The 21,100-nt window shown below is 35.6% G+C and overlaps 1 protein-coding gene across 9 annotated transcripts in view; it reads right to left on the bottom strand.

Annotated features, from left to right (window-relative positions):
* Positions 1-1,071: 1,071 nt before the first annotated feature.
* The window catches only part of SMAD5 (SMAD family member 5), a 60,020-nt gene continuing 39,991 nt past the window's right edge, over positions 1,072-21,100 (bottom strand). The window contains exons 5-9 of one of the 9 annotated variants that reach the window (XR_009053668.1): positions 14,788-15,009; positions 12,643-12,899; positions 8,873-11,224; positions 1,942-2,013; positions 1,116-1,209 (exon numbers count right to left, since the gene is read on the bottom strand). Coding sequence is in view for 5 of the 9 variants with exons in the window: in XM_057734311.1 (XP_057590294.1) it covers positions 11,081-11,224; positions 12,643-12,899; positions 14,788-15,009 (623 nt within the window). In the remaining 4 variants the exon portion in view is untranslated. Of the gene's footprint in view, positions 2,014-4,795; positions 11,225-12,642; positions 12,900-14,787; positions 15,010-21,100 lie in introns of those variants that run through there. The other 8 variants (XR_009053671.1, XR_009053667.1, XM_057734328.1 and 5 more) reach the window with 8 other exon arrangements.

The raw sequence follows: 21,100 nt of genomic DNA on the forward strand, positions 1-21,100 counted from the left end.
GCTATTTCTGCTTGAATTACTCCTTTTCCTGCAGGGAAGCTGAGATCTTTACCATATCAGTCATATGCTTTCTGAATTGCCTTAGCTAAGAATCAACTAGACCACTACTTTACATACTGACTCCCTCACCTCTTCTTGGACTTTGATCAAAGATTTCCTTCTCAGTGAGACCATCTCTGGTTTCTGGATCTAAACCTTCAGCCATCTTCCTCCTCCCACCCCTGACATTTCAAATCTTCCTTTCCTACTTTTTCTCCTTAGAACTTACCACTACCTTATATATTTTATTTATCTTACTTTGTATCTCCATCAACTGGAATGAAGATGCTTGAGAGAAAGTATTTTTCTTTTATTTGGTTTATCCTCAGCCTGACATCTAACAGGCCCTCAAATATTAGTTGAACAAATGAACAAACAACCTTATACTGCTCAGGACCAAAAAAAAATCCAGATATTCGGAAAAACAGGAGCAGAGTTTATTTTTTAAAGTCTCCTTAATTCTCCATTTCTGCCCCTCCTCCACCCTCCAAAACTGATCAAATAACCCGAACTAGATAGAGACCGAAACCACTAAACTATGTAATAGTTTCACTTTCCATGAAGACAAGAACGACTCCCTGTGACGGCTCTGCTGCCTATAAAGTGACTTGCATGCAAAAAAGGTTTGGTGACAGTGGAGCAAGTGAAGATTAACCAGGTTACTGGCTGAACTGTTACAACAAAGGACACTCCCCACCTCCAAGTTTCTTTTTCACATAACCCTCCAAGGGTAGCACAGCTCTATCACCCTCATCCCTTGGGTCCCGTGTCCACTTTGAGGTGGCTACTCAAGTTCCTGCCATCATATCTGCATTCTAGCCACAGGGAAGGGGAAGAGCAAGAGGGTTCCTCTGTGGAGCACTATGTGCCAAAATGACACCTATCACTTCTGCTCATATCCTCATGGTCAGAACTTGGTTGCATGGCCATCATAGCTGAGAGGGAGGTTGGGAACTGTGGTATGCAGCTGGAGAGGTGTTCAATGGTTAAGGAGAGAGAAAACAGGTGTGGTAAACTTCTAGCAGTTTATTAAACAGACAGTAAAAGGAAAGTACCTTTCTTTTCACATGAAGATCATCTTTGCAGGCTTCCTATTTACACAAAACGAGTTTGTGCTCACAACCATCACCCTCACCTTCGCTGCCATCACTAACTTGACCTAAACAAATTCTGTAAAATTCACAGAATTTTATGTAAAGAAAAGACAACCAAGGAATCTTTACTTTTAATCTTTAATGTTTGCATAGCCCTTCAAACCCTCCTCTGCTTTTTCTCCCCCCACAATCACACATGCGCTCTCTTCAGCAAAATTAATGTTTTATTCTGAAATACAAACACAAGTCACTATGTTCTGTCTCTCACAGGTATTGCTTAGGGTGCCTCACCTGAATGCAATTAAAGTTCTGACCCTCAGGCACAACAGCTGGGGTTGATATAATGGAATCTAAGCCAGGGCACTAAAATCAAACTACAGGGTTCTTAACACTGCCGCCCCTGTAAGCTATGAACTAAAAAGTACACTTTCTTGTTGTTGTTATTTTTTCTTGCCAAATACATCAAGGAAACTATGCCCTTTCGATCCTTTGGGAAAATATTAAATGTCAACAGATTAAAGCTCCAAGTTGACTTAATTTTGTAGGTTCTCCAACAATCCAGGAACCTGATAACTTTGGGGCAAAGGTCCAAAAGCTCAAAGAGAAAGAACAGATATGTGTTCTTTGTTGAATTTCCCCCTTTCTTCTCCTATGAGGTATGTAATAAAGAGATCTAATAAAGTGCTGAGCTCCAATCCATTCAATTATGTATTGTCTTATTACATAACTTGAAGCTAAATTCTAGTATTCAAAAAATCACATCCAGTTTCAGTACTCTCATTCATTCAACAAACATCTGAGTGCTTACAATATATCAAAAACTGTTCTAGCAGTGGGAACACGTCTGGCCACAGCTTACATTCCCATGAGATGACATGGTCTATAAACAGGGTAAAGAAATAAAACATGTAGGATGTTAGATGGTGATAAATGCTATGGAGAATGAAAAACTTTTTTTCTTTCTCCTTATTTTCCTTCCTTCTGAAAGCCTTCCCAGATTAATCCCAATTGGCTTTTTCTGTCTCTTCAGCAGTCTCATTAAAATATCTGGAGAGCTAAGCTTGATGTAATACATTTTGGAAAGGTCTGTCATTCAACAAAATAAGAGATAGCTCAGAGAGGACAATGCTCTCTTGAGGATACAGAATTCAAGAAACACTTTGGAACCAAACCAATTTCTCTGAGAATCCTTTCAAAAAAGGAGCTATAGCTTCACCCATAATCAGCTAAATTTTTGTCAAAAAAAGGAAAGGACTGATGTAGAATGACTACCTGAATAGGTTAGAAGGATACACGCACATTTAGTGGTTCGCTATTGGTTTGGGATTTTTGGTTCATACTTTTCTGTACTGTTAAAATTCTCAGCATTTATCTCAGATAAAAAAAGATCTGTGGGCTTCCTAGGTGGCGCAGTGTCAAGAATCTGCCTGCCAGTGCAGAAGACACAGGTTCGATCCCTGCTCCAGGAAGATCCCACATGCCGCGGAGCAACTAAGCTCCTGTGCCCAAAAAAAAAAAAAAAAAAAAAAAGATCTGTATGCAGAAAACTTTAAGACACTGATGAAAAAAATCAAAGACGACACAAACAGATGGAGGGACATACCATGTTCCTGGATTGGAAGAATCAATATCATGAAAATGACTGTACTACCCAAAGCAATTTACAGATTCAATGCAATCCCGATCAAATTACCAATAGCATTTTTCACAGAACTAGAGCAAGAAATCTTATGATTTGTATGGAAATGCAAAAGACCCCGAATAGCCAAAGCAATCTTGAGAAGGAAAAATGGAGTTGGTGGAATCAGGCTTCCTGACTTCAAACTATACTACAAGGCCATAGTGATCAAGACAGTATGGTACTGGCACAAAAATAGAAAGGAAGATCAATGGAATAGAATAGAGAACTCAGAAGTAAGCCCAAACACACATGGGCACCTTATCTTTGACAAAGGAGGCATGAATATACAATGGAAAAAAGACAGGAAAATTGGACAGCAACATGTAAAAGAATGAAATTAGAACACTTCCTAACACCATACACAAAAATAAACTCCAAATGGATTAAAGACCTACATGTAAGGCCAGACACTATATAAAACTCCTAGAGGAAAACATAGGCAGAACACTCTATGACATACATCAAAGCAAGATCCTTTTTGACCCACCTCCTAGAATCATGGAAATAAAATCAAGAATAAACAAATGGGACCTCATGAAACTGAAAAGCTTTTGCACAGCAAAAGAAACCATAAACAAGACTAAAAGGCAACCCTCAGAATGGGAAAAAATAGTTGCCTATGAAACCACGGACAAAGGATTAACCTCCAAAATATACAAGCAGCTCCTGCAGCTTAATACCAAAAAAGCAAATAACCCAATCCACAAATGGGCAGAAGACCTAAAGAGACATTTCTCCAAAGAAGACAGATGGCCAACAAACACATGAAAAGATGCTCAACATCACTCATCATCAGAGAAATGCAAGTCAAAGCCACAATGAGGTATCACCTCACACCGATCAGAATGGCCATCATCACAAAACCTGGAAACAACAAATGTTGGAGAGGGTGTGGAGAAAAGGGAACTCTCCTGCACTGTTGGTGGGAATGTAAGTTGGTACAGCCACTATGGAAAACAATTTGGAGGTTCCTTAAAAAACTACAAATAGAACTACCATATGATCCAGTAATCCCACTCCTGGGCATATACCCAAAGAAAACCATAATCCCAAAAGAAACATGTACCATAATGTTTATTGCAGCACTATTTACAATAGCCAGGACATGGAAGCAACCTAAATGCCCATCAACAAATGAATGGATAAAGAAGATGTGGCATATATATACAATGGAATATTACTCAGCTATAAAAAGGGATGAGATGGAGCTATATGTCATGAGGTGGATAGACCTAGAGTCTGTCATACAGAGTGAAGTAAGTCAGAAAGAGAAAGACAAATATTGTATGCTAACTCACATATACAGAATCTAAAAATGGTACTGATGAACTCAGTGACATGAACAAGGATGCAGGTGCAGAGAATGGACTGGAGAACTCGAGGTTTGGGGGGGGCGGGAGGTGAAGGGGAAGCTGAGACGAAGTGAGAGAGTAGCACAGACATATATATACTACCAACTGTAAAACAGATAGCCAGTGGGAAGTTGTTGTATAACAAAGGGAGTTCAACTCGAGGATAGAAGATGCCTTAGAGGACTGGGACGGGGAGGGTGGGGGGGACTCGAGGGAGGGTGGCGGGGGGAGTCAAGGGAGGGAGGGAATACGGGGATATGTGTATAAAAACAGATGACTGAACTTGGTGTACCCCCAAAAAAATAATAAATCAATAAATAAAATTTAAAAAAAAATGAAATAGCAGGTGACAGGAAAGGGGTAGGAGATTAAGTATAAGAAGGCTTTCAAAATCCATCCCAAACATCAAAAAATTGCCTCAGGAAACACCTCTCACAGGAACTATACACACATCCACTTGAAACAATATGGATAATACAATAATTTACCCACCAACCTAAATCCTCCCTTCACCCCCATGCAACGTATTTTAAGATGGAGATGGTTAAGCAAGCTGTCCTATAGCCCCATTTTCCTTTAAAATACAACCACAAAAAGTGATTTAGATCAAAATAACACAAGATATATATATATATATTTACAAAAGTCAGTTTATTAAAGATAGGCTTACAAACCCAACAACAAAAAACACAGTAATATTTAAAATGTTAAATGGGGGGAAAGTACTTTCTTATAGCCCACTGATAGCCTACTCATAAATATTTATAAAATATGAATTGCATCAAAACTGCTGTAATATGGGATAGCATTAGCCATTGAGCCTTGTGTCTAAAAGAAAACTGAAGCAGATGTCACAATTAATCCCTGTAACCTGAACTGTCTGGCTATGGCAATTTGCATACTATCTTAAATCTGAGAGAAGGCAACACCTCTAACTGTTCATTGAAATCTTTTGTCAGAACAAATGTTTTAAAAATAGTCTTCTAAAACAGCCAGTGAAGTTGCTACACTTGAAAGTTTTAAAAACCATAAGAAAAAAACTGATTTGCAGATATGGATTCTTCTCTCTAAAGAGAATAAGAGCTTTTATATTTATTTTTTTGGGTAAAAATATTTAGTTTGGGTTTTTCTAGTGGGGACACGTGGATTTTCACTGTCCCTTTCTAATTAGAATGAGTTTGCATTTCTTGTATATACAACACACAAGGTGGTAAAAGTAGGCACTTGGTGGGGATGACAAAACTAATCTGTGATTCAGAATTTTTTTAAAAGGGAGACAGTTAAGAAAAACAAGGCTAATTCGCAAAGTGGGTAATCAAGGATTAATCTACTAAGGTCAAGTAGCATCAGAAATAATTCCTCCGATTCAAAAGAAGTGGCAGAAATGTTAAAGAGATGATGATGGTGATGATGGTTAAAAACAAAAAGAGTTCTAAGGCACTGTTCTAAGTGCTTCATTTGTATTACTTTATTTAATCTTCCCCCAAATCCCACAAGTAGACTTTTACTTTACAGATCAGAAAACTGAGGCACAGAGTGGTTAAGCAACTTGCCTAAGGGCACAGAGAGGCCCAGGACTCAAACGCAGACAGGCAGACTCCAAAGTCAGCTCTGCTACAAGCTCTTCTATCTCTCAATCATCTGGTCAGGACCTCTAATTTTAGACAGAGAAGGGAAATTAGTGGTTAAACCAGAGAACCCCAGACTCTAGATTCGAACCCTTTTTCAAAACAAAACTAAAACTAACAAAGAAAAACACATCAACTCTCTTATAAACAACAGAAACACATTGATCATTCTGAGCAAACCTCACGCTGGGTGGAAAGGCCTGGTATATTCATTTTCTATCACTAATGCACACACACAGATAACACAGCTGGTCACAGCAACTGATAATCTCATCCTTTTTATAATTCCACTCAGTGAAACATGTTAAATCAAAAGAGAATAGCTCCCCAAACAAACAAAAACACACGTTAAGCAGATTTTGAGATTTATTAAAATAAAGTATTAGCAAACAATATGCAAAAACAAAGTTCTTAAGAGTTATGGCTTTGAAAAGCACAATATAGTAAAACCTAATACACTTTTATAAGTATCAAAAAGATAACAGAATTGAAGCATGTTGCTAGAATTTCATTTTCTACAACATAAACAGAAGGAGAACAAGTACAAGTAAGAAGCAGACCTATAGTGCAGCCATTGGTTTGGTCTTTCATCTGCATATGAAATATCTTTTAGAGAAAATGGGCAGGATTACATACAAATACTCAGTTTTCATGATTACAATCCTACCCAATTTTAACGTAAGTGATTTTCAAAATGCAACTTTAACCAATCAGGTTGAAAAGAAAAGCACTTGCCCAACTATTATCTTCAAGAGTCCCTACAGTTAAAACACTTTATGAATAAATCAAAGCAACATCATCTTCAATGATATTAGAAGGGAAAATCTGACTCTAAAAGATTTCTTCTTTACTTGGGATTGTTTGGCCTCACTGGAGTTTTGTTATAGCTAACACCAGCTAGTATTAAGAAGGCACTACCTATCAATGAGGTAAAAAAAAATCTACCGCTACACAAAATTTCAAACTTTTAAAAAACAGTATCTTCAAATAAATCCTTAAAGGACAATGGTTTATGATGATTTTAAGAATTTTAAGAACTGAATTATTTGGACAAGAACCACACAAACCTTTTTCACTCTGTCATAAATAACAGAAGAATCCTGCTCTGAGACTGGATCTTTTCAACAAAACAACACATCACTTGTTTTACAGCAACTGCTACCAGCAAATATTACAGCATAAGCTCTTATTTTTTAAAAAACTGATGTGTAAAATCCTTCTCATTGGTTTTTGTAAATTATTCAATTTCAGGGTAACACTTCAATTATAAGAACTGCATTTTAGAAGAGAAGTTTCTATTATGAAAAATCCAATATAATAAAGGCTTGACAAATACTCTTACCTCTTGTAATTAGGACAAGCTAAACTGCAATCCAGTGAATTATAAAGAAATATCCAAGTTTCTGTTTAGCACGTATTGAATAGAACTGTTTAGGCAAAAGAAATGCCTCAAATTCTCTCTCCATACGTGCATCTTCTGTGAGAAGAAAACCTCCCCAGAGTCCCACCTGCATTAATGAGGAAAATGCTACTTTCTGGGGGAAACAGGCATCAAACCTGAGATTACCACCCAAAAAACTGTGCTACTTAATATCTCAGGAGATGCCCATAAACCAATACTTAGGAAAACTCCCTCCAATAAAATCACCAAACACTTCTAAAACCACCAGGCTATCTACTACCTTGAAAGATTCTTGCTTATCTAGCTGATGGGTATAATGAGGACACATACTCATAATTCCTACCAGAGAGATTAAGTGAGGATTTGACTCATAAGACAAGGAAGAGCTCTGAGCCTCTTAAAGGTTAATAGGTTCAAAATTTAAATCATCATTGGAAGCTGAATTTAATAATTATCAAAAGATTTTTCTTCAGAAAGTATAAAAGATATTAATATATTTTAAGGGGGAGAGTGATAATCATCCAAAGCAGCATTAAGCAAGCAACTAGAAAGGGCATAAAGAATGGATCTGAACTGGTATGTTAGATGCTGTCTGTAATAGAAGTACAACACTTAAACAGGTACTATCAAATCTGAATTTAGAGTTTTTCTGCTACTGGCATGATTTCATTTTTGTATAAACTTTCTCCTTTAAAAGAACACTATTACAGGGGAACTGTTTCTTACAGGTACTCTAAGATAATAATACTGAAGGTTATATAACGTGAGCCCCAGTCCTTATCCTGACAAAAGATTTCAGATCTGAATACTGATCATTTTACAACCTCAAAGAATGATCATTTTACTTCCTAAAAGAATGTCTTACTCTCAAATGTTATGAAAAGTATAAAATAGCTACATCCTCTTTCCATACTATTAGGTATAACTTATTGAACTATCTATTGATAGTAATCTTACTGTGGACTTCACCTCAAAAACCCAGCCAACTCTATTATCATAGTTTACTTATATAACAAGAAAATGTAAAAATTGATTTATACTCTGATGTATATATTTGACATTTAGATTGATGCCTTCCTTAAATTTTCTCTAAAGACAAAAAGTTCACTTCAGTAGATCAATAATATGTCTACTAGTTTATATTCCATAACTTAAGCTAGGTAATTATATAGAAATATTAGTCAAACGCACCTCTTAAATTCTGTTTTTTTCCAGTCAGTATCTTTTTGTTGCTTTAATACATTACTGAGATTAATTTTGATTCTATTCCTCTTTTTGCATTTACCAAACTGGTTGTAATTTTATTATTCCCAGACTCTGTCTTTTCAGCTGGCATATATTTATATGTTGTACATGCTATAAAATGTGATTATTCTGGTTGTGATGATGTTTTCATAAATTTTACTATAAACCATTCTGGAGATTAAATGAAAACATAAAACTGTAATTTTATGGAAAAGTTTCTTTCAGAGATGCTTTTTTCATTGGTAGAATTTTACCTAATTTTTTTTAATCCCATTGGCTAGTTTTTATTTCCCATCCATTCCTGTACTGAGCATCCTCAGGAATTATAGGATCAGCTGGACTGAATGAAGTTTTCATGTAAAATCCAAGGGTGTGGGGTTAACAACTTTTAGGAAATACAACAGGCTGATACTTCTCCATGAAACTCTTACCAGTTAATAGCTTCAGTACTGCCATTCGTGAGACCCAACTCCTTAGAGAAAACACAGAAGAAGCCAATCACATAAAATCTTGTTAACGCTAAAGGCTGTTACATGAATAAAAACAATTTTTCATTAATTCAACTGAAAGCATCAATAAAACAATTCAATAGTTTCCACCAGTTCAGGCCCACTGAAGTTGATTACATGTATCTGCCAGTCAACCTAGGTGGTTTCTCTACCAATTTGTTCCAAAGATTGTGCCATGAGCCTGGTAAATAAAAGAATGATGTAAATAGCTAAGTTCTATCACTAAGCAAATAATCCTCTTTTGTGTGGCTGACACAATTCTGGAAGACTGAGAATGCATGTCATGTAAAACTTATGTTTAAGCCTGAGGTGACTGTCAGAAAGTTTCCTTTTACTTAGCAAAGGACTGTGAGCTGTAACACATAGGGCCCTTCACCTGAGAGAACTAAAACCACCCACTGGCTGCACTTTATAAAAGCAATAAATAATGTTAGGGAAAACAAAGGAACTGCATTCTCCTTTCCTCAAAAAATGCATTTTTTTCCCTCATCAAAGCACAAAGGGCAAAGTAGAAAGTCAAACGAAACTAACATTTTAAACAGAAGACTGACATGGCTCCAAATATTTTCAAAAGGCACGGGAAAATAAGCTTCTTCTAACAGGTAAATTAGGTGATTTTTTCCCCTCAAGTAATGTCTTTGTTCCTCACGCCATAACTAAGTGTCCATTTGACTGCTCCCTAGGAAAAGAGGTTAAGAGTCCTTTACTCAAAGCCCTTAAGCATGATTGATTCAATGAATATTTTAGAGTTTTCATGTCTTTACTCTCTGAAGATTGTGGAGACTAGCATCCACGTAGGTGCTAAAGGAAATGGAAAAAAAGCGCGCATGGCAACTGAGAGAACAGTCTGTATTATTTGATATGTGAATGTTTTCAAATCAGCTAGCTCAACGATCACTGCTGACTCATTTAAGCATCAGACAGGTGGCCTCACCCTTGGGGCCAGACTGAAGAGGCTCCTGTGGCTACAGGACACAGGTCCTTGCACAGGGACACTGATGCAAGCAAGAGCAGTGGGACTAAGTACATGATTTTCCAACATTACTACGATCCATAAAACTGCAGGGAGTTAAAGAGGTACCTTAAATTGGAGCCATAGAATAACAGTCTTATAATCTGGGTTGAAAATACAACAAAAGCTAGAAAAAGCATAACTTCCTATAACTGTAATCAATAAACTGCAGTGTTTAATACAAAAGGGGTACCAAGGAAGCAGGGATGAGCATCTAAGTCCAAGTCACTTGAGTGTGTTTCATAAAAGGTTACACTAAAAACTGTCACCCATCAAAGTGCAAAATAAAACATTAATGCATGCCAAAATTAGAGTTCTTGCAACATTGGCCAAAAGCAGCAAACACAGCTGAACAAGGCCATGCATGCACTGTCACTAGCTATAAAGTAGTATTTATGACAGATTAGAGTAAATGACATATACTGGAGAACCGATGTTTGCAATAATTTTTTTTAAAAAAAGGAAATGTTTTACAAAAGATATAAGTGAAGTCACAATACACTGACAAACATTTAGCTGTATTAAATGTAAATTTTATGATGTCATTTAGAAAACGATCACTTGGCTTTTATTGAACACTACCTGTTAGAGCAGTGCATAGTGTTCCTTCAAATAAAATATTTTTTATAGTTTCTTTTAAGCCCCTACCATATGCTTTTATAAAACAATGAATTATACTTTTTAAAGTTGGTGGGACTAAGAAACTGGTAAAAGAACAGCTTCTGGAGAATCAAGAATAGAACGGAAGACTTTCACCGAACACCTTATACTGTTGTAATTTTTCATCATGTAATGTACTACCATTCCAAAAATTTTTAACAGATAAAAAATTGTTGGGACAATAAGGCAAAAGTATATTCCAGTTTAAAATCAATGCCAAACTTCTGAACTGGGGCACAATACTTACTCTGCATCTTTCACAACACTTTTGAGAATTAATCACATGAACATGAATACAAACAAATGTTGATTCATTACAAAAACAAATGTATTGGTCACAATTATGTAGAAAAGAAAATAAGCTGTTTTCCATGTAAGCTCACAGTATCTGTACTGAAAGTTTCCCTAAAATTAAAACAAGTCCACTAATAATATAACTGAAAAAGAATACTTCTGCACTATGAAACAGAAGAAATGGGGTTTAGAGGGGAGCCCATCTGAGTGAGGACTTTATCCAGCCACTGAAGAGGCCCATGAAGATGAATCTCAATCCAGCATGGGGTACTGGTAACATCTTGCCGGTGATACTCTGCTCCCCAGCCCTATGAAAATGAACAGGTAACAGAGCAAGCCACTTTTTAAACTGTCAACCAGTCTAAACCAATTTTAACACACAAAAGTAAATTTTAACAGTAGAGATATATAGAACTAGGAAGGAAAAACTACCGTAAAACCAATCTTAGCATTCACAATAAAATTAAAAGCAACACAATAGCTGCATCATTGTAATAACATATAATCCCTGAATAGAAACCCTGGCGCAAGATATGTTTCAGAATTCTGTTTTTTTCTTTTTACTTTTAGAAAGTTAATAATGGTACAATACCTCATAATTAGAAAGTTAATATTTCTGCAGTGAGCTATATTCTTTAATGGGATAAATAAAACCCATATATAGCCTCATGTGAGTTCTCATCAGATTCTGTTAACAAAAAATTTTTGATTTTCAGGTTTTTTTTTTAAACATCAGATAAGGCACTGTAAATCTGATCAATGCATGAAAATGCAATTAAAGTTGTAACCACATATCATTATCCTATAAGATGGGAAATTACTGGGATGAATGGAGCTGGACCAAGTTAAAACTCCAAAGAAAAACAGAATTTTTTCACTTTATTTGCCAAAGTTTATCTATCTCTCTGCTTTACTGATTACAGTAGTCCTAGCCCAGGAAAAGTAAGCAGCATGACAAGCGTGGAGTGGGGGACTAGATTTAATATGCAAAAGCCATGTCTCTACAGAAGGCAAGGGAAATGCCTTCAAGGCTATTGATAAACCACTGCACAAACAGGCCTAGAACAAAGCAGCAAGGAAACACTGGGCTGTGCGACTGTGGGCTAAAAAGAAAAAAAAACCTACACAGAGCATTTGACAATTGCTCTTCTTTGGCTAAATTCTTAAGGAATAAGTGGATACAGCACAGGCTGCTGAAATATATCACTAAAATTTTTTCTAAATTTTACTCATGAAACATAATTTGGAATGTCAATAAAGTCAGGCCAGAGCAAATGATAAATCTGAAAAGTTCTTTGAGCTTTGTAAATCCTTAATAACAGAGGTTAAAACAAGGAAAAGAATTTTAGTATGGTAAAGAATTCTTTAAGTCAACCTAATGGGATCTAATAATAAGCGAAATTGCTGAAGCTAAGGAACTTAAAAAGCAATTTTAATATTAAATGCTTTCTAGCAATTTAGCCTTTAACTGAAATTCTTAATAAACTCATCACCTATTCAATATCAATATCAAGCACTTTATAATGTCTGGATTATAAAATCAAATCTTAGACCAATCATGTGGTTTAAGTTATAAATTCAAAAATCTTATTTAAAAACCTATTAAATCAGGTCAAAAGTAATTACTACCGTTCACTTAACAAAGACTTCTAAAAATTATAACCCACAGACATATAATATACAGTTACAATGACTCAAATTAAGCCACAGGCCACAACCCACTCACCTTGACAAAACTCATTCGAATGGTACACATTTTGGTGAGCTCATATACTGCCTCAAATCCATGGTTGACAGACTGAGCCAGAAGCTGAGCAAACTCCTGATTGTTAAAAATTTTGAGACTGCAGCTACTGGGAATCTTACAGACAGTGGTAGGATGAAAGCCATGATGAAAGTTGCAGTTCCTACTCTGTACAAATATGCTGCTGTCACTGAGGCACTCTGCATACACCTCTCCACCAACATAGTACAGATGAACACCTTAAAAAGATAGGCATTACAAGGGTAAACTTAACAAAGCAGTATAATGAAACCGAAGAGGCTGTATGAGGTGCAACCAAGAATAACCACTAAACTATAGCAAGTCTTCAGACAGAAGCGACCACTAGGTGGCCTCATGCTGCCAAAGATAATCAAGAAGCTAATGTGGGCCTAAATCCAAAATGATCCTCAAGTAACTAAGACTTAAAGTCTCAAGTTGGCAGCCTATTATCAGTTCTCAGGTTTATTTTCCTTTTCCAACAATCATTTATCATCTGTACGAAAGAAAGTGATGGCAAAAAAAAAATCCCCCTAAAAAGCACCTTATGATAAGTCCTTCCAAAGGCATGCTTAGTGCTATCAACTATCATGAATAGTTGTTTGGCAAAGAGTTTTGCACTCTTTTTGCTAATGGAAAGGTCTGCAGCATTAAAAAAAAAAAAAAAAAGCTAAGTCACATATGTAATTTCAGGTCATAGGAAGACCCTTTAAATGGCAGATTTATTTTACTTTCCTTTAAAAAATGTTTTTTGATATTTACAAAATATATAAATAATATGTGAATATTCAATATTTAAAAATTCAATTTATATAGCTAAAGCTTAAGTTGGTCCCAAATTTTCACTACTGCAAACAGTATTTAAAAGACCACTGTATGGGGATATGTGTATAAAAACAGTTGATTGAACCTGGTGTACCCCCCCAAAAAATAAAATAAAATAATAATAAAATGAAAAAAAAAAAAAAAAAAAAAAAAGACCACTGTAGTACATACATGTCAGTCACGGACTGGTATCAGGCTATGACATTAGAAACTATCTTTTGTTTCTCAGCACATAAAATGACCTGTGGAAGAAAGGATCCTAGAACTGTATACTGGGAAAAAAGGGAAAAATGATTCTAGAATTTAAGAATTCACCAAGTAGATTTCTCTTAGTCTACTGTAGAATGAAAACTCAATGAATAGAAATGAGGAATTTTACCTAAAAAATTATGGCAAGTTGACAGCTCAGTCAAAAAAGAATGGAAACTTTCTTCCAAACTTAGTTTTGGACATAGTATTTTTCTGAATCTCTTCTATAAGAAATCACATTACAATTAAAGTAACTTACCTTTTGTTCCTAATTTGGACTGAGACTTTCTCAAGTCAAAGAAGCAAAAAGTAGCAAGTGGTAAAAACAAAACCTAAGAGCAAAACTTCTTAAAGGACAGGCAAACAGCTCTACCTAGGATAGGTTTCCTTTCTGACCACTTGATGTATGAGACATTTCACTGTAATGTGAAAAGTTCTTTGTTTGCTGTGGCAATTGTCTTGTAGGATGAATTATAAATAAAAGCTTGTTACCTGAATTTAACAGGTGGGAGGAGTGGCAGTGAAGCCACTGAAGACTTATGTCATTCAGACTGGATTTCCTACCAGTAACCCTGCTCCTCCAACACAATGGAAATTCTTACAAGTCACCTCAACCCAAAATACTCCACAAATAACATAATTAAAAAATTTTAATCCTTCACTAGCATTCATATATTCTAGAAATATTTCTTGTGTATGTACTATGAGCCAGGCATTGTTCTAGCTGCTGAAGATATTGTGAACAACACAAATTTCTGTAAAGCTTGTATTTCAGTCAAGAGGACTGAAAATTAAAAAAATAACCATAGAAGAGTATGCTTTCAGATCCTAAATACTATGAAGAAAAAACAGGCAGGATAAAGAAAATGAGTCTGAGTATGTCTTTACTTAATATATTGCTCAACATCTGCAACTTGAGGGCAGGACCATGCCTTAAGTTTCTTTGTGTGCCCCAGAACCTTACACGATACAGAGTATATGGCAAGCATAACAAATGACTGAATTCAACTGAATGTAGGAAAATGACAAAATTACCTTTTCCAATATGTCGCCTAGTGTTTTCAATTGTTGAATTACGATTTACATTTGACAACAACCCCAAGCAGAATCTACTTTTGTTATTTGAAGGGTCTGTGAATCCATCTACTAACACACTAGTAGAAGATGCATGAAAAGCTTCCCCAACACGATTGTTTAATTCATAGTAGACAATTGAACACCAATGTTTGGGCTCTTCATAGGCAACAGGCTGAACATCTGTGAACAAACCAGACAGAAAAAATGTTTAATGATTATTAGAAACTCCAGACCCTGTATGTGTTTCCTTTTACCCAACCCAAGCACTATATGAAAAAGAAAATTTTCAGATATTTCACTTAAGTCTCACTGTCCTTCCTGGCTTTCAGTCTGTATCAAACAAACAACCATCAGAAATACCTCGACCATAACAATTTTTAAAATTATACATATGCGAGGATGGGCAACATCACATTTTAAGTTGTTTTTTTTAGCAGAATCTAATCCAGGTTTCAATTTGAGATGACAAACCTCTGTTTCAACAAACTGAAAGATTTAACTATAGCAGTATCTGCAAAATTATTTTAAACAAAAATTAGAACTAAAAAACTAAGTAAGACTCAGCAAACTAGGAATACAGGAGAACTTCTTCAACTTGATATAAAGAAAATTTACAAAAAACTTATAGCTAACATCATACTTAATGGTGAAAAACTAGAAGCTTTTCTGCTAAGATCAGTAACAAGGCAAGGATGTGCTCAACACTCCTTTTCAACAACATACTAGAAATTCTAGCTAATGCAGTAAGACAAGAAAAGGAAATAAAAGGTATAGAGATTGAGAAGGAAGACATAAAACTGTATTTGTTCACAAACAACAACACTGTCTATACAGAAAATCTGAAGTGACTGACAAAAAAACTCCCAGAACTAATAAGCAATTATAGCCAGGTTGCAAGATGTAAGCTTAATACACAAAAGTCAATCACTTTCCTATATCAGCAATGAACAAGTAGAATTTGAAATTAAAAACTCCTTACCATTTATATTAACACTCAAAAAATGAAATACTTAGGTGAAAACCAAACAGGTATAAGATCTATATGAGAAAACCATGAAACTCTAAAGAAAGAATTCAAAGACGAGCTAAATAGAGATATAGTCCATGTTCACGTGTAGGAAGCCTCTATATTCTCAAGATGTCAGTTCTTCCCAACATGATCCACAGAGTCAATGAAATCCCAATAAAAATCCCAGCAAATCATCCTGTGGATATTGATAAACTGATCCTAAAGTTTGTATGGGTAGGCAAAAGACCCAGAAAAGCCAACACAATATTGAAAAACAAAACTGGAAGACTAACACTATCCAACTTAAAGACTCACTATAAAGCTACAGTAATCAAGACAGTGTGGTATTGGTGAAAAAACAGAAAGAGATCAAAGGAACAGAACAGATAGCCCAGAAACAGATCCACATAAATATAGTTAACTGATCTTTGACCAAGGATCTCGGTTATTTCCCCAGTAATAAAGAAAAGATAGTCTTTCCAACAAATGGTATAAGGAAAACTGACATTGACAGGCAAAAAATTAATCTAGACAAAGTATCTTACACCCTTCATGAAAATTGCCTCAAAAATGGATCACAGACCTATGATATGAAACTATAAAACTCTAGAAGAAAATAGAGGAGAAGACCTAGATGACCATGAATATGGTGATGGCTTTTTAGATACCACCCCAAGGCACAATCCATGGAAGAAATAATTGATAAGCTAGACTTGATTAAAAATTAAAAACTTCTGCTCTGCAAAAGACACTGTCAAGTGAATGAGAAGACAGGCCACAGAATGGGAGAACATATTTGCAAAAGACACACTTGGTAAAGGACTGTTACATAAAATATACAAAGAACTCTTAAAACTCAACAAGAAAATGAACAAGCCAATGAGAAAAATTGGTCAAAGACATGAACAGATACCTCACTGAAGAAGATATACACATGACAAATAAGCATATAAAAAGATGTTCCACATTATGTGTCATCAGGGAAATGCAAATTAAAATAGCAAAGAGATACTACTACACAACCATGAGAGTGACCAAAATCCAAAACACAGACAACACCAAATGCTGGTGAAGATGAGAAGCAATAGAAACTCTCATTCACTGCTGGTGAGAATGTAAAATGGTACAGCCACTTTGGAAGACAGTTTGTTGACCTCTTACAAAACTAAACAAATTCTTACCATACAATCCAGCAAACATGTTCCTCGGTATTTACCTAAAGGAGTCAAAAGCTTATGTCCACACAAAAACTGCAGAGAGATGTTTATAGAAGCTTTATTCACAATTGCCAAATCTTGGAAGAAACCAAGATATCATACAATAGGTGAATGGATAAATAAACTGTGGTACACCAGACAACAGACTATTATTCAGCACTAAAAAGAAATAAGCTATCAAGCCATGAAATGACATGGTTGGTGGGGGACTTAGATGCATATTACTAAGTGAAGAAGCCAATATGAAAAGGCTACATACTGTAAGATTCTAATTACAAGACATTTGGAAAAGGCAAAACTATGGAGACAATAAAAAGACAGTGGTTGCCAGAGGTCAGGAGAGAGGGAGGGATGAACAGGTAGAGCACAGAGGATTTTTAGGGCAGTGAAACGATTCTATATGATTCTATAATGACGGCTGCATGTCATTATTCATTTGTTACAACCCAAAGAATGTTAATACCAAGAATGAATCCTAATGTAAATTACAGATTTGAGGTGATAAGATGTGTCAATGTTGGTTCATCAATTGTAATAAATGTACCACTCTGATGTAGGATGCTGGTAGTGGGGGAGGCTATACATCTGTAGGGGGAGAGGGAATGTGGGATCCCTGGTACTTTCCACTCAAATTTGCTGTGAACCTGAAAGTGATCTAAAGAATAAAGTCGAAAGAAAGAAAGAGAGAGAGAGAAAGAAAGAGAAAGAAAGAAAGGAAGAAAGAAAAAGGAAGGAAGGAAGGAAGGAAGGAAGGAAGGAAGGAAGAAAAAGAAAGAAGGAAGGAAAGAGAAAAAGAAAGAAAGAAAGAAAGAGAAAGAAAGAAAGAAAGAAAGAAAGAAAGAAAGAAAGAAAGAAAGAAAGAAAGAAAGAAAGAAAGAAAGAAAAGAAAGAAAGAAAAAGAAAGAGAAAGAAAGGAAGGAAGGAAGGAAGAAAGGAAGGAAGGAAGGAAAGAGAGGAAAAAAGGTGAGGGGAGGGGAGGGAAGAGGTAAAACACAACTAAGTGAGCATTCTTTGGGTAAAAGGTGGTATACATTTTAAGTGTTAAGTGCCAGAACAGCCCATGGAAAAAGGTCTGTACATAATATAAAATACTGGCCAAATTCTTATCAGTGTAAAAGTCAGCAATTCATAATGGACACAATGGATGGAAGAGACACATGGAAGCTCTTCATCCAGCGCTAGTAGTATGTCTTTCTTGGAGCTGCAATCAGGCAGAGAAGTCATGAACCCTCAATTTTCTTTTAAAAAATGTCCAAGAAAAACATAAGAGTGGTCACATTGCCTATGTAGCCACTGCAAAAGAATTAGTTAACTTTTTTAAAAAATATTTTATTTCTTTATTTGATTGCACTGAGTCTTAATTGTGGCAGGCAGGCTCCTTAGTTGAGGCAGGGGGGCTCCTTAGTTGAAGCTCGCCAGCTCCTTAGTTGTGGCATGCAAACTCTCAGCTGAGGCATGCATGTGGGATCTAGTGCCCTGGCCAGGGATCAAACCTGGGCCTCTTGCATTGGGAGCACAGTGTCTTAACCACTGTGCCACCAAGGAAGTCCCAAGAATTAGTTAACTTTTAAAACTCAATTCTGATTATTCAATTGCAAAGAATTCAGATGAGGAGGAAGAGAGAAAAATAAACCAATGCAGACCTACAGAGTGAAGTCCTAAGAGCTCAGATTTTAAAGAAGTTTATACAAAAGATGGAACAAGAAGGGGCTCATAACGAAAGACACATATAGATGAGTAGCAGGAAGTTTTAAGAATAGTGTCAGGAAAAAACAGAGCCAAGATAAGTAAAACAAAAAAGAAAATTTTGGTTAGAATGAAAAGGAGAAAAAGAAAAGCTCTGCCTCTCTTCTCAAAGCAAAGGACATATTGTTAACTGGTGATTCATAACACTGCAGTTTAACTGATTTCTCAAGAGAAGAAACAAAATATGACTGAAGTGAGAAGAAACTTTGGTGAAAAAAGACAACTATGAGGATGAGAAGACTTGGAGTGCCAGGTTTTTCTAAATGGACTCAGTTGTTTGGTTAAGACAATCTATATTCCAAGAAATATTTACTATACAACACCACTAAACTGCACTCTCTGATTGCTGGAGAATCAGGACAAAGGGGAAAAAAAGGAAAATGATAGGTGGAGTAAGTGTAGTCCATATTTTCATAAGGAGGATGATAATACCATTTATTGGGTATTACCTGATGCTGTATACTAAGATCATTACAAATACTATCTAATTCAATCAACATACTAATAATTTCTGTGTAGATATTATCTCTTCATTTTACAAATGGAAAAATTTAGGCCTAAAGATTTTTAAAAAGCTACCCTAAGTTGCAAAGCAAATAAGTAGAAATGCAGGAATTCAAATTCAGAAATTCATGTTCTGAGACAGTTTGCTCTAAATGAAGGTGTAGAGTCTATGAATACTAAGCAAATTAGTATGACAAAATTTCTAGATAAATTCTAGACCTTGAAAAAGCAAAGCCATTATTCAAACATTAACAAAGGTATTAGGGGGGCCTGAAATTTATTCTCAGGAATGTGGGGCTCCTGGGAAAACATAGTGGGACACACAGTCATTGCATATCATCAGAAACACATATAAAAACAAACAAAGACACCATTCTTTTAAGAAATGTATAAAATGGGTACCTTACTTCTTGTACACTTGTGACAAACTAAGAAGTTTTAGGTCTCAAAACAAAATGACTTTAAAACCACAATGAGATACTACTTCACACACATTAGGATGCTATTATTAAAAAAAAAAAGAGGAAGAAGAAGAAAAGAAAGAAAGAGAGAAAGAAAGAGAAAAAAGAAAATAACGAATGTTAGCAAAAATATGGAAAAATTGGAACTCTACTGTATTGCTGGTAAAAATGTAATGGTGCAGCCACTGTGGAAAACAGTTTGGCAGTTCCTCAAAAGGCTAAACAGAACTACCATAAAATCTAGCAATCTTACTCCCCGGTATGTAATACCAAAGGAATTAAAAAACAGAAACTCAAACAGATACCTGTACACCAATGTTCACAGTAGCACTGTTCAGAACAGCAAATAGGTGTAAACAAACCAAATGTCCATGAAATGATAAATGCATAAACAAAATGTGGTATGTGCTTACAACAGAATATTTTTCAGCCTTAAAAAGGAATGAAATTCTAATACATGCTACGGCCTGGATAAACCTTGAAAACATTATGCTAAGTGAAATAAGCTAGACACAAAAGGACAAATATTATATGATTCCACTTAGATACAGTAACTAGAATAAGCAAATTCACAGAGACAGAAAGAAGAATGGTAGTTACCAAGGAGGTAAGGTGAGGGGGAATGGGGAGTGATTATTTAATAGGTACAGAGTTCTGTTGAAATGATGAAAAAGTTCTGAAAATGGATAGTAGTGATGGTTTGCAGAATACTGTGGATATACTTAATGCTATTGATTTGTACACAACAGAGCCCCTAAAGTACAAGAAGCAAAAACTAACAGAACTAAAAGTAGAAATAAATAATTCAACAGTAGTAGCTGGAGACTTCAATCTCCCACTCTCAATAATTGATAGGACAATTAGAAAGAAAATAAACAAGGATATAAAAGATTTGAACACTATTGACCAGCTTCATCTAACTGAAATCCAGAGATCCTATGACACCCTACAACATCAGAGTATACAATTTTTTCAAAGGCATATGTAATATTCTCTAAAAGAGACTATATGTTTTGCCAAGGGTTAGCAAACCTTTTCTGCCCACCAAATCCAGCACCACGTAAAAAGGATTATATACCACGACCAAGTAGGGTACAAATACTTCAGGTTTTGCAGGCCACATACTATTTGTCATATATTCTTCTTCTTCTTTAGCAATTCTTTAATAATCTAAAAACCATTCTTAGGTCACAGGCTATACAAAAAACAAGCATAAAACAAGTCTCAATAAATTTAAAGAACTGAAATCATACAAAATATATTCAAAGCACACAACGGAATTAAATTAGGAATCAACAACAAAAAGAAGTTTAGGAAATCTTGAAATATTTGGG

The sequence above is a fragment of the Hippopotamus amphibius genome, chromosome 1 (genome assembly GCF_030028045.1).
Source record: "Hippopotamus amphibius kiboko isolate mHipAmp2 chromosome 1, mHipAmp2.hap2, whole genome shotgun sequence".
NCBI lineage: Eukaryota > Metazoa > Chordata > Mammalia > Artiodactyla > Hippopotamidae > Hippopotamus > Hippopotamus amphibius.